This window comes from Eptesicus fuscus, chromosome 7 (genome assembly GCF_027574615.1).
Source record: "Eptesicus fuscus isolate TK198812 chromosome 7, DD_ASM_mEF_20220401, whole genome shotgun sequence".
NCBI classification, from domain to species: Eukaryota; Metazoa; Chordata; class Mammalia; order Chiroptera; family Vespertilionidae; genus Eptesicus; species Eptesicus fuscus.
Window position 1 is genome coordinate 106,657,108 of NC_072479.1, and position 16,656 is coordinate 106,673,763.

General features: G+C 61.6%; 1 protein-coding gene across 1 annotated transcript; it reads left to right on the forward strand.

Annotated features, from left to right (window-relative positions):
• Positions 1–916: 916 nt before the first annotated feature.
• Positions 917–15,578, forward strand: TRMU (tRNA mitochondrial 2-thiouridylase). The gene is made up of 11 exons (XM_008155416.3): positions 917–1,034; positions 5,113–5,278; positions 7,225–7,331; positions 10,074–10,196; positions 11,323–11,495; positions 12,718–12,771; positions 12,911–12,977; positions 13,700–13,800; positions 14,346–14,490; positions 14,778–14,860; positions 15,204–15,578. The coding sequence occupies exons 1-11, from the start codon at positions 953–955 to the stop codon at positions 15,366–15,368; spliced, it is 1,266 nt and encodes a 421-aa protein (XP_008153638.2). The 5' UTR covers positions 917–952; the 3' UTR covers positions 15,369–15,578.
• Positions 15,579–16,656: the final 1,078 nt, after the last annotated feature.

A 16,656-nucleotide genomic window follows, 5' to 3' on the forward strand; every position in this document is an offset into this window, starting at 1 on the left:
GGTGGGCGGGCTGCCACATACCGAAACCCAGAGCCCCTCGCCTGGGCGGGAACTGGACTGCCGCCCCAGGAAGGACATGGTCCTCCAGGCTGGGCCCCCAAATCCAGCGACATCAGCAGGGCCACGGCCACAGACTCAGCTGAACGTGCCCTCCTGAGCCTGCCGAAGGCAGGGGTCCAGGTGCTGGGTCTACCCATCTCTCCTGGGAGAGGCAAGAAGGAAATTGCTTCCCTGTAACTGTCGCCCACAGGGGCCCGGCCACCCTCCCGCCCTCCCTGGAGCTCACCCATGCCTGCTCTTGGCGCCAGGGCCCTGACTCCTCAGCTGTCAGTTGTTAGGAATGGGGCCCTGGGGCCTTCCTCGTTTCACTCCATTCTCAAAAAAATGGCTTGCCTTAGTAATTATCCACGTTTAAACACTACGTCTGCTGGGGACCTTGTAGACGGCCAAGAACTAACGAGATTTGCATGCCAAGCATTGGTGCCGACCTGTTGTACCATTTCCTCCCTGCATTTTTCAAACCATGGTTCAAATCCTACCTGAAATCACTTTAGTGGCCTGCACCCGCAGTTTTACAAAATGAAAAAGCGCCCTGGCTGATGTGGCTCGGTTGGACATCTTCCCACACTGCAAGAGGTTGCTGGTTCGAATCCAGGTCAGAGCACATGCCCAGGTTTCAGCCTAGATCCCAGATAGGGGACCTGCAGGAGGCAGCTGATCACTGTGACACACGCATGCACACTGTCAGTACTGAGAGGGGGGCAGGGGTGCACACACACTCAGCCTGGGGAGAAGGAACTCCTGAATGGAAGCCCAGGAAGGGTCAGCCGGCGGAACGCGACTCTCTGGATCCCACGTTTCCGGCCGGGCCTCACTCGCGGAGCACCGCGTGGGGCGGGACTTCCGGCGCGGCGCGGAAGCGGCGGCGGCAGTGGCGGAGTAGGCGGCGCGGATGCTGGCGGCGCGGCACGTCGTGTGCGCCCTGTCCGGCGGCGTGGACAGCGCCGTGGCCGCGCTGCTGCTGCGGCGCAGAGGTGAGGGCGCCGCGTGGAGAGCCCGCTCGCGCCTGCGTGGCCGCGCTCCTCGCCGTCCGCCGGGCCGGGACCAGTCAGAACCCCCGTCCCCCCGAGCGCGTCTCGCTGGTCCCGGCCCTGCGCTCGGTGACGGCGGCGCCCGCACCTCACCCCGAGGCCGCGCGCAGTCGCCCCGAGAGGCGCCAGTCCGTGCGCGGTGGGCGACGGGAACCGACGGCCGTCTGCTTATTGTCGCTGCGGCCGCCGTTCAGCGGACGAACTCCTCCGGGAAGGCACCCGCGTGCAGTGCACAGGGGCCCGGGCTCGGGAGCGGAGGTCCCTCCCGCCCAGCCCTGCGGGGCCCTCCCCGTGAGGCCGCAGCGCCGGGAGCCCCCGTGGGGCCGGGCTAGGAGCACAGAGTGAATGCGGGTTCCCGCCGGGGCAGGTTCCCTTTAATGGAGACAACGACCTCACAGGGTCACGGGGAGGACTGGTGACGTCACGCACGCCCAGGGGTCACCCAGCGTAGGGCACGCTTCAGGCTCTTCATTAGGGCTGTGGGTGCACGTCATCAGTAACCAGCCAGTGGGAGCGGTATAGGGACTTTTTAAAAAAAATTAAATCTTTATTCAGATTATTACAGTTGTTCCTCTTTTTCCCCCCCATAGCTCCCCTCCACCGGGTTCACACCCCACCCCATGCCATTACGCCCCCCCCATTGTCCTCATCCATAGGTGTATGATTTTTGTCCAGTCTCTTCCCACACCCCTCAGACCCCTTTCCCCCCAAGAATTGTCAGTCTACTCCCTTTCTATGCCCCTGATTCTATTATATTCACCAGTTCATTCTGTTTGTCAGGTTTTTTATTCACTTGACTTTTAGATTCACTTGTTGATATGTATTTGTTGTTAATAATTTTTATCTTTACCTTTATCTTCTTCTTCCTCTTCTTAAGAGAATACCTTTCAGCATTTCATATAATTCTGGTTTGGTGGTGATGAACTCCCTTAGCTTTTTCTTATCTGTGAAGCTCTTTATCTGACCTTCAATTCTGAATGATAGCTTTGCTGGGTAGAGTAATCTTGGTTGTAGGTTCTTGCTATTCATCACTTTGAATATTTCTTGCCACCCCTTCTGGCCTGCATAGTTTCTGTTGAGAAATCAGCTGACAGTCGTATGGGTACTCCCTTGTAGGTAACTAACTGTTTTTCTCTTGCTGCTTGTAAGATTCTCTCTTTGTCTTTTGCCCTTGGCATTTTAATTATGATGTGTCTTGGTGTGTTCCTCTTTGGATTCCTTTTGTTTGGGGTTCTGTGTGCTTCCTGGACTTGTAAGTCTATTTCTTTCACCAGTCTATTTCTGTCGTTATTTCTTCAAATAGGTTTTCAGTATCTTGCTCTCCCTCTTCTTCTGGCACCCCAATAACTGGGATGTTGGTACACTTGAAGTTGTCCCAGAGGCTCCTAACACTATCTTCATATTTTTGGGTTATTTTTTCTTTTTGCTTTTCTGATTGGGTGTTTTTTGCTTCTTCGTATTTCAAATCGTTGACTTGATTCTTGCGATCCTCTAGTCTGCTGTTGGATCTCTGTATATTATTTTTTTATTTCAGTCAATGTATGCTTAATTTCTAGTTGGTCCTTTTTCATATCCTTGAGGGTCTCACTAAATTTATCGGCCTTTTCTAGAAAATTCTTGAAAAACCTTATAACCGTGGTTTTGAACTCTATATCCAGTCGTTTGCTTTCCTCCATTTCTTTCATTTGTGACCTGTTTCTTTGTCTCCACATTTGGCTGCTTCCCTGTGTTGATAGAGCGGCTTTGTGTGCTAGGTGTCCTATATGGCCCAGTGGCTCAGCCTCCCCAGGTACCTGAGGTGGACACTCTTAGTGCACCCCTTTGTGGGCTGGTGTGCACTGCCTTGTTGTAGTTAAGCCTTGATTGTTGTTGGTATCACTGGGAGGAATTGATCTCCAGGCCTATTGGCTGTGAGGATCAGTTGTGTCTACAATGAGAGAACTTCTGTGCTGGAGACACCCTTATGAGGCAAGACTTGCTTCAGTGGGGCTTTGGTGCTCACTGAGTCTGCCCCCTGAGTGTGTCCCTTATGGATCTAAGGAGTTGTAATCTGGATGGTCCCACTTTGATCACTACATAGGCTGGTTCTTGTATCTCTAAGGATGTCCTAATTTATCCTCAACCTGAGGCCACCCAGCAGGAGCTATGGAGAGATCTGCAGATTCCTCTTCTTTGTTTGGGGTTTGGAGGTGCCCAGATGAGGCCTAGCTGTGAAGCAATGCAAGCTGCTATGGGGCCTTGGGCCTTCTTTTGGATGTTCTGGGTCTCACTGACTCAGCTGCAGTTTGTTAGGTAAGTTTAGAATTCAAAGGACCAGGCCATTCATATGCAAAAGCCTCTGCGCACAGCTTGGGTGGGGTGGGGTCTGAGGGCAGAGCAAACAACAGTGGCTTCGTGGGGTGGGATCTCAGGACGGAGCAAACAGCAATGGCTTCCCGTCAGCTTTGCCCTAAGAGGCCCCCGGGTCTCAGTGTCCCTCGGTAATCGCTGCAAGCACCTCTGTGAGAAAGCTGCCCTCGAGTTCCGCCCTCTGCCAGACAGTCCAGTTTCTCCCCGAATGAGTCTGGTCCCCAGAGTCTTGCCCGGAACTGGAGTTCAGAGCAGTTTGGAGCTTGTGTCTCCCTCCCGCTTGAAAAAGCCAGCCATGTACTCAGTAGCCAGCCCTCTCCGCGCGCGCTTCCGTGTACCTCTGCCTTCCACACCTCCTCTGAGTCTCTGTGCTTTTCTCTTTCCTTCTAGTAGTAGAATTTCCACTCAGCCAGCCTTCCTGTGGTTCTGGATGCTGTCCGTTTTGTCTTTTAGTTGTAGTTTCGAAGTGGTTGTGCGAGGCAGCAAGTTCAGGTGTTTACCTATGCCGCCATCTTGGTTTCTCTCTGCAAATTTGCTTTTTTGGCATAGGGACCTTAAATGCAAAACAGCGTGACAGCGAACTGGGCACCCACCGCAGCAGGCATGATGGCATCACAGAGGGGGTGTGGCGAGACTTGAAGGAAGAGGCGGGTTTCACAGCCAGGACCTGGCGGCTGGCGGGGAGCAGAGGCGGCCGCAGGAGCGCATGGCGGGTCTGGCCGGAGCCAGTGGAGGGCGCAGCCTGAGCCCTGATTGGGGAGGCTGTTAGGTTAGGACCGTGGTCGGCAAACTGCGGCTCGCGAGCCACATGCGGCTCTTTGGCCCCTTGAGTGTGGCTCTTCCACAAAATGCCACGTGCGGGCGCGCACGAACAGTGCGATTGAAACTTCGTGGCCCACGCGCAGAAGTCGGTTTTCGGCTCTCAAAAGAAATTTCCATCGTTGTGCTGTTGATATTTGGCTCTGTTGACTAATGAGTTTGCCGACCACTGGTTTAGACCAAGCTTTGTCCTGGGATCTCTGTCCTCGGAGCACTGCGTGAAACCTTTCACAGTCAGATGCCCGCTCCTGTTCCGTTGAGCCGCCTCCAAGGAAACGGGGTTCTCACGCAGGCGGGCTCCTGCGGGGTTCGCGAAGATGGCGTGCGGCTAAGGTTGCTCTTTCCAATGTTTGGTTGGGTGGTTTGTCACAACAGAAAAGGGCAAAAAATGGGTCATAAAATAGCCAAAACTTCAATCGTCTTGATGTCTGAGGACTTAGAATCTAAATCTTAGGTGGTAACTGGGAATAACTTTAGAAATGAGTTCACTCTTCTGTTAAAGGTGGTTTTTACTTGTTTTGAAAAATTGTGTTGAATTCCTGCTCTCCACTCACTCAGCACACATCTGCTCATGCCATGTGCAGGCACTGTGCCACCCAGGGTGGGGCCATGACGGCGAAGCAGTTCCATTCTGCTCAGACAGGTTCAGTGCAGCAGCTGCTGTGACCTGGAGGGGGTAGGAGAGGGTGTCCGGAAGGGGGTTGGCTTGCACTGGGGTGGGGTGTGCATCAGCTCTGAAGGCAGAGCAGGGCCTGCCAGGCACAGCAGCGCCCAGGCACGGGGCCCAGGAGCCCTGCCCTTTCTGCGAGGCTCATGCTGTGTGTGCTCCACGCTGTGACGCCTCCCTCCCCAGGTTACCAGGTGACGGGGGTGTTTATGAAGAACTGGGACTCCCTGGACGAGCATGGCGTCTGCACGGCTGACAAGGACTGCGAAGACGCGTACAGAGTGTGCCAGATCTTGGACATCCCTTTCCACCAGGTGTCTTACGTGAAGGAGTACTGGAACGACGTGTTCAGGTGAGGGGGGCAGGCGCAGGGACGTCCCGCATCGTGGACCCTTCCCAGGGAGGCGTCGCCGCAGTCAGCCGACAGCCCGCAGCCAGCGCCCTTGGGCAGAGGTGCCGGAGCCCGTGCGGGAGGCCCAGCCCCGGGAGCTCCCACGGCACCTGCGCCCGCTCTGTGAACTCCGGCCAGGAGTCTAGTTCCTCCTGAGCCCTGAGTTGTTTCTGCTGCTGACTTAGCACGGGAGTAATGCCCAGGTCTCCCCGGAAGGCGCCTCCAGGCGCGTGCCCGTGCGCCTGCCGTCCCCTCAGCTGCTCTCCCGGCACTCAGCCTGCACCTGGCGGCCAGGTGCGTCTTTTCTTTTCTTTTTTTAAAATATATTTCTTTATTGATTTCAGAGAGGAAGGAAGAAGGAGATAGAGATAGAAACATCAGTGATGAGAGAGAATCATTGATTGGCTGCCTCCTGCACGCCCCCAACTGGGGATCGAGCCCGCAACCCAGGCATGTGCCCTTGGCCGGAATCGAACCTGGGACCCTTCAGTCCGTAGGCTGACACTCTATCCACTGAGCCAAGCCGGCTAGGGCCAGGTGCGTCTTTTCAGTAATGAAAACAACGAGAGCTATGTGCATTGCTGAGTAATGTATAGACACTGTGCTAAGAACTTATCATCTCGATTAAGGCTCACCATAACCTTAAAAGGTGTTATCCCATTTAAAGGATGAGAAAACTGAGGCTTAGAAAAGTCATGTAAATTGCCCAGGCTCAGACAATAAGTGGCAGAAGCCTGAACTGAACCTGAGGGTTTCCTGACCCGAGAGCGTAACCCACCCTGTACGTGTCACTGCCCCTTGGACGCCTCCTTCAGCCATCCCAGGCCCCAGCCTGTTCGAGGCTACCACGCCAGCCCGACCTCCTGCCTCTAGCAACAAGGTCCAGCCATACTTTCAACAGTCCCGAGCTAAACATGGCACTTCTCTTCAACACTGCTCCGCATCCCAGGGAGGGCTCCCTGCCCCCCCGTGTCCCAGTGAGGGGCTCCCTGCCCCCCGTGTCCCATTGAGGGGCTCCCTGCCCCTCTGTGTCCCAGTGAGGGGTCTCCCTGCCCCCCTGTGTCCCGCTGAGGGGCCTCCCTGCCCCTCTGTGTCCTGCTGAGGGGCCTCCCTGCCCCTCTGTGTCCCGCTGAGGGGTCTCCCTGCTCCTCTACTGTTTCAAGGGCAAGGGAAGCCTCCGGGCACCCCATGGCAGACACCCCTCCTGGGAAGTGCAGCTTTTCCCCGCTCTGGAACTTCCCACCTGCCACTCACCACCACTTCCTCTTCTGAAGATAACGCCCTCCTCCCCACTAGACCATGGATCCCTCCAGGAGGGACCAAGGTTATGCATCTTCTTGTTCCCAAACGTAGCTTGCTACTCTGCCTGGCCGGGCCTCCTGCGGGGTGAGAGGGAGCAGGCCGAGCACCCCCTCCCGCTGCTGTGAGCTGCGGAGCCTTGTCTGGCCTGCTGGTGTGGCAGGTGGTGTAGATCAGGGCAGAGTGCAGCGCCTTATTTATTTATTTTAAAATATATTTTATTGATTTTTTACGGAGAGAAAGGGAGAGGGAAAGAGAGTTAGAAACATCGATGAGAGAGAAACACCAGATCAGCTGCCTCCTGCACACCCCCCACTGGAGATGTGCCTGCAACTAAGGTACATGCCCATGACCGGAATTGAACCTGGGACCCCTCAGTCCGCAGGCTGACGCTCTATCCACTGAGCCAAACCGGTCAGGGCCAGAGTGCAGCGCTTTAAACACGTTTGATGGAAATGCTGGCCACGGCTGTGTGCCGCGGCGCCCCTCTTTAGTGGAAGCTACAGTTTGGGTACGACAAGGAGAAACGCCGAACGACTCGCTGATCGGATGTGCTTTTGAGGACGCTTTCACACTGAGACGTGAGCGTTGTTTTCCTTGAATTCCAGTGACTTTCTAAACGAATACGAGAAAGGAAGGACGCCCAACCCTGACGTCGTCTGCAACAAGCAGATCAAGTTCAAGTGCTTTTTCCGTTACGCTCTGGACAACCTTGGTAAGTGGTTCGGATGGGCTTCCTTTGTTTCCTGAGAAAGGCGTGAGATTTTCAGAGAAAGCCAGAGCCAAACCCTCGGAAGCAGCTTCATCGTTTGGAAGGAAAGGAAGCGGAGATCGGGGATGGCGTGTGTCTCCCCGGAGAAGGGGCTTCCTGGTGGTGCCCATGGGCCATGGAGGATGGCGCGCTATGGCCACAGGCCGGGGCCAGGAGGCCCCTGGGCCAGCCTTCTCTGCAGCTCCCTCCGAGGCGGTGTGGTTCTCGGAGGTGTCGGGCGCCCTGCCTCGGGCCCAGGAGGTGGCGTGCGGCTCCGTGGCTGCCGTCCTCCCCGTGGTCCTACTGAGACCTCTTCTCTTGCTTCCGAAAGTGGTTCCTGCTTTTCCCGGACTCCGGGTCCTGTGTCTCTGTCCTGTTGCTCTGGTTTGAACCGTGTCTCCGTGGCCTGTTCTGAAGCCCTCTGTGGCCAGGGCCCTGCGGCCGCAGTCTGTCCCCGTTTCCCCTTCTTCCCCAGCCTGCCTGCGGGGCTCCCACCTTCACGCCGAGCCTTCCCCTGCCGCCCCGCCTGCTCCGCTGCCTCCGCTGCGAGGTCACCACCGTGCGCTCCCCGAGGCCGCTCAGGCCTTCCCCGCTGATCCGGCCCATCGTCGCTCACCCGTCCCGTCTGCCCACGTGCTGGCGACCCAGGGTGGGCCAGGGCCGCTGCACCTCTGTCCTGTTCGACTGGTGCCCGCGATGGGGACAGAGTAGCTTGCAGAGCTGTGGTTCACGTGACCGCAGCTGAGGGTGATGGGAGTTGCGTCATTGAGAAGATGCCCACGAAGCAAAGGATAAAACGGTTGTAAGATCTGGATGTGGGACTCGCTTTAAAAACGTGGAACTGAGTAGAGGCACGCGCTGCCGGCTCAGTCTCCACGTCCAGGGCAGGACGGTGAGGTCGGGCCGTGAGCGCCTCAGCTGACCGTGTCCGCGTCTGTCCGCCGAGCCCCTGCGGCCCCGAGCCCGCCCTGTGGCCCAGACGTCTGAGGGGGGAGGGCCCGCTGGGTGCCCGTCCAGTGGGCTCCGTTGAGGCGGCGCAGGCAGGAAGGAGTGACAGGTGCAGGGAGTGTTGACGTCGACGTGAGTGTGTGGCGACGGGCCATCCGATGGGCTGAGGGGCTCTGTGGGTCATCACAGCAATGCGCGGGCGGGCGACTTAGGGTCACGTTCGGGCGGGACAGCGGGGCAGACCTGCCACGAGCAGGAGAGGTGTGCCCGGGAGGCACGGCAGCTGTTCAGGAGTGAGCGCTTGCCTGGGAGGCCGAGGCGCCGTCACCTCGGCAGAGCCGGGGCCACTGTTGGGTCCTCGGAAGGAGTCTGAGCTTCCCGCGTGAGCCGAGCCGTCCCGACCAAAAGCGCATGCAGGCCGCACCGCAGCCTCAGCTCCTCAGAGGCGCCCGCGCCGCCCGCAGCACCTGTGCGCTGGGACGGAGGTTCCGGGCTTTTCTGCTCTGCTAGGAAATCAGCCAGGGCGCCCGCCCGGCCAGTGTGGCTCAGTGGTTGAGCACCGACCCAGGAACCAGAGATGCACCAGTTCGATTCCCGGGCAGGGCACACACAGGAGGCAACCCGTGACTGTGAATGAGTCGAGCAACCGACTGATGTCCCCTCCTTCCCTCCCTCTCCTGCGTCCTCTCGCTCTGAAATCAATAAATAAAAAGAAAGAAACTGAACCAGGATGTAATAGTGTGTTCTCCCCAAATGTCCCTCTTCAGGTAGTTAATCTGCAAGTGTTCCTTCCCGTCTGTTTCCCACGGAGCTAGTGGGCTGGGCTAGTGCCGAGTCAGTTGCGCTGCGCCTGCCAGGAGAGGCCTCTGAGAACACACAGAGGAGCGCTGTGCCGCGGGCTCCGCTGTGCGCACCGAGCGGACGCTGACATCCAACACCCGAGGCCCTTCGCTGGGATGACAGTCACGCAGGGGGCGAAGCCACGCTTGTGGGAAACAGTGTAGAGCTGTATTATTCCTTACTTACTAATCATGTTATTAATTATTATTAACCTACTGTGCCCACCCTGTACATCTTTATTATTAAAGAAAGACAATTGTTTAAAATACATTTCTATTGATTTCAGAGAGGAAGGGAGAGGGCGTAAGAGAGAGAGAAACATCAGTGATAAGAGAGAACCGTGGATCGGCTGCCTCCTGCACGCCCCCCACTGGGGATTGAGCCCGCAACCCGGGCATGTGCCCTTGACTGGTATTGAACCCGGGACCCTTTGGTCCACAGGCGGGCGCTCCATCCACTGAGCCACACCAGCCAGGGCAAAGAAAATGTAAAACCGCAGAACAGCAGGAGGGGAGAGTGTCATGCCGTGTCACTCCCAGAGTCAAAGGCATGGACGTCGGGGTGTGGTTAAAAGTGGGATCACAGTGTTATTACTTCCCCTCCGAGGCATCAGCCTCTTCCCACGGCATTGACGTTTCTTTGTAAATGGTCTCATCATCGCGGTGGTATTTCAGTGTGTACCAAGTTTTTATACTGAATTAAGGACGTATTTCCTTGAGCTGGAATGCATGAGTGGAGAGAGTAACTTTTGAAAGACCCGTAAAGACCCTGAGACCTGTGGCAGCGCTGTGTCACTCAGAGGCCCCTCCCCGGGTCTGGGCTGGGGAGGCGAACCCTCCAGGGTGGAGCCGGGGCTGGAGCCGGCCACGGCCGGCGAGCGCACGTCCAGAACCCGACCCTGTGTGTTCACACCTCCAGGAGCAGACGCGGTGGCCACGGGTCACTACGCGAGGACGTCCTTGGAGGACGAAGAAGTCTTTCAGCAGAAGCACGTTAAGAGGCCAGAAGGGCTTTTCAGAAACCGATTTGAAGTTAGAAATGGTGAGTAACGTGCAGTCGGAGCTCCATCACCTGGCACAGGCGGACGGCTCTGAAGAGGGACCGGGTCCTTGCTGAGCGTCCCTGCCCCGCGCGGGGTGCTCCAGGCCGGCTTGCTGGTTTGGGGTTCCTCAGGAGGGTCGCCTCCCGGGCCTGTGGGTGGGCATCCGCCACCAGGAGAGCCCGGGCGGGGGATCGTGATGTGGCCCCTGGACGGGGATTGGCAGGCCCCGTGCTGAGGGGAGATCTGACGACACAGCTGGGTCGGGCGGCACTGCCATTGGGTTCTCGAGGCTTGAGGAGTGGCGGGCACTGGGTGATCTGAGCTTCAGCGCCCTCGTCTGAGACGGGGGACGTCTGCCCACACCGCTCACCGGAGGGTCAGGCTCGGGCTCGCGGGTGGAAACAGGAACTGCACAGGGAGCACGACGCGGGCAGCTGCTGAAGGCAGCTCGCCGAGGCTGCTCAGCGTGGGCATGAGAAGCGGTGCCGGACTCTGCCCGCTGGTGCGGCACCAGTTATCTCATTGGTCAGGGGCCTCAGTGGGGCGTCCGGCAGGTGCCACCACAGGACCGAGCTGGCCCAGGGGAGCAGTGGCCCGGTCTGAGCCGGGGCTCCGGGGCCAGGATCGCACTCTGCACTGTAGTCGGGTCACTGCAGCGCCCTCCTCAGGACTAGCGAATAGTAGAGAAACCGCAGAGGAAGCTGCTGGGTCTGCTGGGCTCTGACAGACACGTGCACCCAGAGAGTCGTTGCCCCAAGGCCTGTCCTCCACCACAGCCAGGACGCCCACAGCCTGGCTCTGCGCTGCCCCGCCCCCCAGCTCCCCACGGGCTGCGTTTATTCTAACCTTGTTTCTCCATGGGATGTGTCTTTGAAAATATTGCCATCGGTAGTAGGAACTGGGATAGCGTTCCTTCTCCTGTGCACCCGCCCTTCCCTGTACACGTACGTTGTAACAGCGGTGAGCCGGGGGAGGAGGCCCGCACCGACTCCGCGGCTGTTCCTCGTCCTCGCGGCAGGGTGTGAGCCGGCTCTGCCGGACGGGGGCGCTGTGTCTGAGGAAGAGGGCGGCGCTGAGAGCCACGATGTTCACTGCTGCCCCGTCTCTTGTTCTTCCTCTTGGCAGCGGTAAAGCTTCTGCAAGCAGCTGACAGCTTTAAAGACCAGACCTTCTTTCTCAGCCAGGTTCCCCAGGAGGCCCTGAGGAGAACCCTCTTCCCCCTGGGGGGGCTCACGAAGGATTTTGTAAAGAAAATAGCGGCTGAGAATGGACTTCATCATGTGCTGCAGAAGAAGGAGGTAGGACCCGAGTGCCCCTCCGCACCGCACGGGGAAGCGGCCTGCAGCCGCCCCGGGAGAGCTGGTTCCCCGGCAGGAGGCGCCGGGCCTTCAGAGCGCACCTTGGCCGGGACTTCTCCCCCCGCCCGTGCTCGGCCCCTCGGCGTGGGCAGCCTTCCCAGCGGCCTTGGTAGCTCCTTGGGGTGCTCTTGGCCCTGCGCCAGGAGGGAGCAGGCAGTGAGGGCTGGGCACGGGGCTCCTGGTGGGGGCGCTGTCAGCCTGCACGCGGACCTGCCGTCTCCATCCGTGGCTGGCGCGTGCCTGTCGGTGCCTGGGAGCCAGGCGGTGCTGCTGCTCGGTGCTGCCTTCACGGAGCTCCCAGCAGGCAGGCGCCGCTGTAGGATGGGGGGGGCGGGGGGGGGCGGGGGAGAGGGGAGCAGCAGTGGGCGCTGGCGCAGATGCTGGTGCAGGGGCAGAGCCACCACACAGGCCTCAGGAGACGAGGGACAGGCCTAGGCGATGCGTGGGAGTCCGTGTTAAGTAGACAGTGGGGGACTGCACAGTGGGACGGGCATGCGCAAAGGCCCCTCGTGAGAGAGAGCCTGGCGTGGGTGGGTCAGGGTGCAGCCAGGGTGGGCTGGGTGCCCGAGGGCGGGGTGCTCCACACCAGCTCTGCCGTCAGCGGAGGGAGCTTAGCGAAGCCGCTGTCCACCTTCCTGTGCCTTTGGTCCGCTAGTCACTGCTCTCTCCACCCAGCCCCGCCCCCAACCCTGCTCCTCCTGCACCTGCTCCGAGTCCGAGTGTGACTGGGAGGAGCCGAGGGGGCCACCCCAGGACCCACGTCCTAGACACAAACCTCAGGATGAGTGGGGAAGCCGTGTGCTGAGGGGGCTCAAGGGAGCTGCTCCAGCTCAGGGTGTGCCAGCTGGGACCCTCGGCCTCTCCTGAGGGGACTCCGCCCCCGCCTGGCCGTCCCACTTCCCGCTCGGCGCTGGTCTCTCCTGCGCGTGGGCAGTGGCCTGAGGCCTGAGCAGCTTTAGCGGGGACGCGTGTGCTTGCTTAGCTGGCAGGCCCAGGGTCAGCGACAGGACCAACCTGGGAGGCTGCCCCCCCGGCACGCCCACCAGGTGTCTGTGGGCGGGGCCTGGTGTGGGTGCTGGTGGGCCTGGGGGCGGGAGGCCCCGGCCTGGGGAGGGCTGACCCTCCTGCTGCCCTTCACCTCCGGCCGCCCTCTTCCTTGCAGAGCATGGGCATCTGCTTCGTGGGCAAAAGGAATTTCGAAAAGTTCATCCTCCAGGTGAGTGCTCGCGCTGCGGGGACAGCGCCTCCCCGCCCTGGGCCTGGACCCGCAGTAACGGGTGTGTGTGTGTGTGTGCGTGTGTGTGTGTGCGCGCGTGTGTGTGTGTGTGTGTGTGTGTGTGTGTGTCTGTGTTCAGTATTTACAGCCGCGGCCTGGGCGCTTCATTTCCATAGAAGATGACACCGTTCTGGGGACACACAAAGGTGAGACCAGCCTCCGCTGCTCTTCGTCCTGAGCTCCTGGAGTGGAGGGCGTGGGGCGGCTCGGGGGGTCAGGCGGGCCTGCTGTCCGTCCCGTTCGCTCGAGAGGCAGAGCTGCGGGCGGTGGGAGGCGTGGACGGCGCGGGCAGCAGCAGCGTTGACGTGGGTTCTTGCGTGTGGCGGTGACCACCTGCCAGGGACGGAACTGCAGGTGCCCCCACCTGTCCTGGCTCCAGACTCGGTGAGGCAGCTGGTGGCTCTGCTGCATGGCCACGTGGTTCCCGTAGTGATCTGCGCCGCCTGCGTGTGTCGCGGGAGGGCAGGGAGGAGGGAGGAGGGGGGAGGGGTGGCCTGGCCTCTGGTCTTGTTGTGGGGGTGCCCAGAGGTAGTCAGGAGGGATTGGGCACAGCGGTCAGGGGCAGCCCTGCTGTGGTTCGTGTGGGGGAGGGGGCACACCTGTGTAACCGCAGCCGCCTGGCAGCTCAGCAAGGGGCTCGCGGCTCCCGCAGGGCCCAGCCCGCCTAAAGGAGTCGCCCTGCTGCCGTGTCAGGTGCCTGCAGGCCCGAGGCGGGATGGGCGCGCTTGGGCTTAGTCAGGGCGGACCTGGTGGTGGAGCCCCGGCCCCTCCAGGTGGCCCCTTGGTGTCCATGGAGCCCCGCCCCGCCGTCCCCCCCGGGTGGGGGTGTTGAGAGGACCGTGCCCGCCTCACTGGAAGCGTTCCCCAGGTTGGTTCCTGTACACGTTGGGCCAGAGGGCCAAGATCGGCGGCCTGCGCGAGCCCTGGTACGTGGTGGAGAAGGACGGCGCCAAGGGCGACGTGTTTGTGGTGAGTGGCTGCCCTGCAGACGGTGCCGCGTCCGCTGCAGAGCCAGGGTGAGGCGGAGGGGCGTCCTGCCTCCCGCACCCCCGGGGCCGGCCCCAGGAGCGCAGGGTGTCGCTTAAGGTGTCCCTGGGCTCTCCCGGACGCTGGCCACTCGTTCACCACGTCCGTCCTGTGAGTAGGTGCCATTCCTCTGAGTTGACAAGAGGACACGACTCAGGTGGTCGGGCGGGAAGGCCCGTGGAGAGGAGGTGGCATCAGGGCCTGGCCGGGCTTGCCCTCGGGGTCCAGCGGTCTCTGCGGAGCGGTGGCAGGTCATGGGGTCAGGTCGCAGCACCCCTGCTTGCAAAGGGTGACCGTGACCTGTGCCTTAGTCTCCTCTTCTGCAGAATGGGGTCAGAGGCTCCTGCGGGAATCACAGGCATTTCCACTGTGGACACGCCAGTCAGCGCTGGCTGTTAGCGTTGTTAATGAGGGGCAGCGAGGAGGCTTTGGGGTGAGGGCCACTCTGCTAAGGCTCCAGGCCGTCAGGTCTTCGGGTTCCCCTGCAGGCCCCCCGGGTGGACCACCCGGCCCTGTACAGGGACCTGCTGCGGACCAACCGCGTGCACTGGATCGCGGAGGAGCCCCCTGCAGCCCTGGTCCGGGACAAGATGATGGAGTGCCACTTCCGCTTCTACCACCAGATGGCGCTAGGTGACCGAGCGGCGGGCTCGCCCAGGGAGGCCGGATGGAGGACAGCCTGAGCGTTGGGCCTGGGCAGCAGAGCCCGTTGTTGGGATTGTGGAGCACATTCAAGCCCCTTTCCGCCAGCCACGTGGGAGCAGGCCTGGGGGCGCCGAGCCAGCTCCGCTTATTCTGGGAGAAGGGGGAGGGTGCGGGAAGGCAGGGCTGGGCTGAGGGTCCGAGTAGTGTGTGCATCCAGGGCCTGAGGCTGACCACACAGGCCAGGCCAGTGCCCCTCAAGGCCCATCTTCCTCCAGTGCCCTGCGTGCTGACCCTCAATCAAGACGGCACCGTGTGGGTGACGGCGGTGAAGGCTGTGCGGGCCCTCGCCCTGGGACAGGTGAGTGGCAGCCTGGCCTGCGCTCTGCTCCAGAGGGAGGCGGGACTCCCGTCGCCTGGCCGGCCCGGCCCTGGTGTGGAGGCGGCTCTAGCCTGCGCTCAGCGGCCGTCGGGGCCGGTGGCCAGGCTTCCTGCTGGAAGGGCAGCACCGTTCCTCCCACCCGAGCACCTGATCACAGGCCCGGGCAGTGAGCCGGGCACCCGCCTGCCCCTGGCACCCCTCTCCCAGCCACCACGGCCCTCCTGCTGGCTTCACCCGCCACGGCGGACTGGGCCCGGGCAGGACAGTCGGGGAGGCCCGGCTCCTGGCTGCTCGGCGTGGTGACACGGCCCCGCCTTTGCAGTTCGCCGTGTTCTACAAGGGGGAGGAGTGCCTGGGCAGCGGGAAGATCCTGCGCCTGGGGCCGTCGGCCTACACGCTCCAGAAGGGCAGGCGCAGGTCCGGCACGGCCACCGAGCACCCCGGCGACAGCCCCAGCGACAGCCCCAGCCCGGGACCCGCGCCCTGAGCGCCGGGAGCGGCTTCGGAGGAGCAGAGCCTGGCGGGCGGCCCGCGGCAGGGCTGCTGCCGGACCCGGGAGCCTGGCCGCACCTGCTGCCCAGAGGGGCTGGAAGGACTTGCTGACTGTGGGTCTGTCCACGTGCCCACCCCCAGTGCCTCTTACCCCCTGGAGGGGCTGCAGGGACCGCGCGGAATAAACCCCTGTCCAGCACGTGCATTCTGACCGCAGCCTCCGTGGGCACCGGGCGAAGGGGGAGGCAGGGGGCCGGGACTGCGCACACCTGGGACTTGCCTGGGGTCTGCTGGGAAGACCACCCTTACGCCTGGCACCAGGCCCCCTCCAGCCTGGGCAAGGGCCTCGGGGGGGTGCTGGCCTCGTGACCCCGCAGCTGGCTTAGTGTGACCCTATGTTGGGGCGACAGGCCACCGTTGGGGGAGCTTTGAGACCAGGCACTGAGTGGGGCCAACAGCTAGGTGCCAGCCCACCCCAGCAGTGCCCATTTCACAGTGGGGCCAGCGAGGGGCCAGGGACTCGTCCCCCTCCCCCATCAAGGGGCAAGCCCTGCAGGGAGGAGGGCACCTCAGGAGGGTCTGAGGAGGCCCGGCCCAGCCCCAGGAGCCCCCACGTGGGCCGGGGCGTGCAACAGGCACAGCAGTTGGGGCTGCGGCTGGTTGGGCAGGGGCAGCGCCCAGAGAGCAGCTTTCCCCTCCACCACCTGACGATGCAGTGCCACCTGCAGAGCCGCCGCCCTCCCCTCGGGGCACCGCCAGCCCTCCAGTCCCCAAGCCCCAGCTCTCCACACCCCGCCGCCCTTCTCCCTGCCTCCCCCAGCAGGGTCTCCGGGTCGGGAGGGCCCGGGCGGCCTGCCCTGTGGCTCTGGAGCCCTTCACCTCCACGCGAGCAACAGGCCCTGGGAGGCAGCGAGTGGCCAGGAGGCCGGCGAGGGCAGGGCTCGGCCGTCCCCAGCTATGACTCCCTCCAGCCGAGCTAGACCGGGGCAGGGGGCTGGGGGGGAGGCCCCAGCTTGCATCACTCTCCACATGTGCTGGGCAGTAGGTTAGACGGGCCGGCCGTGGCCCCTGGCCCTTGGGGAATCGCCCACCCCATGTGGAGGCCCAAGGGCAGCACAGCCTCCTGCTCCGGTTTCCTGACTCCCGGCCCTGGGAACAGGCCTGAGCCGGGCCGTCCGGGAGCCTCCGCAGCCCCCCCCCCCCCCCACTCTGCACGGGGCCCTCGGTGGCTGCCAGGCCGGGGCGGCTGGGAGTGTCCCCTCCCCACTGGGCAGCTCTGCCGT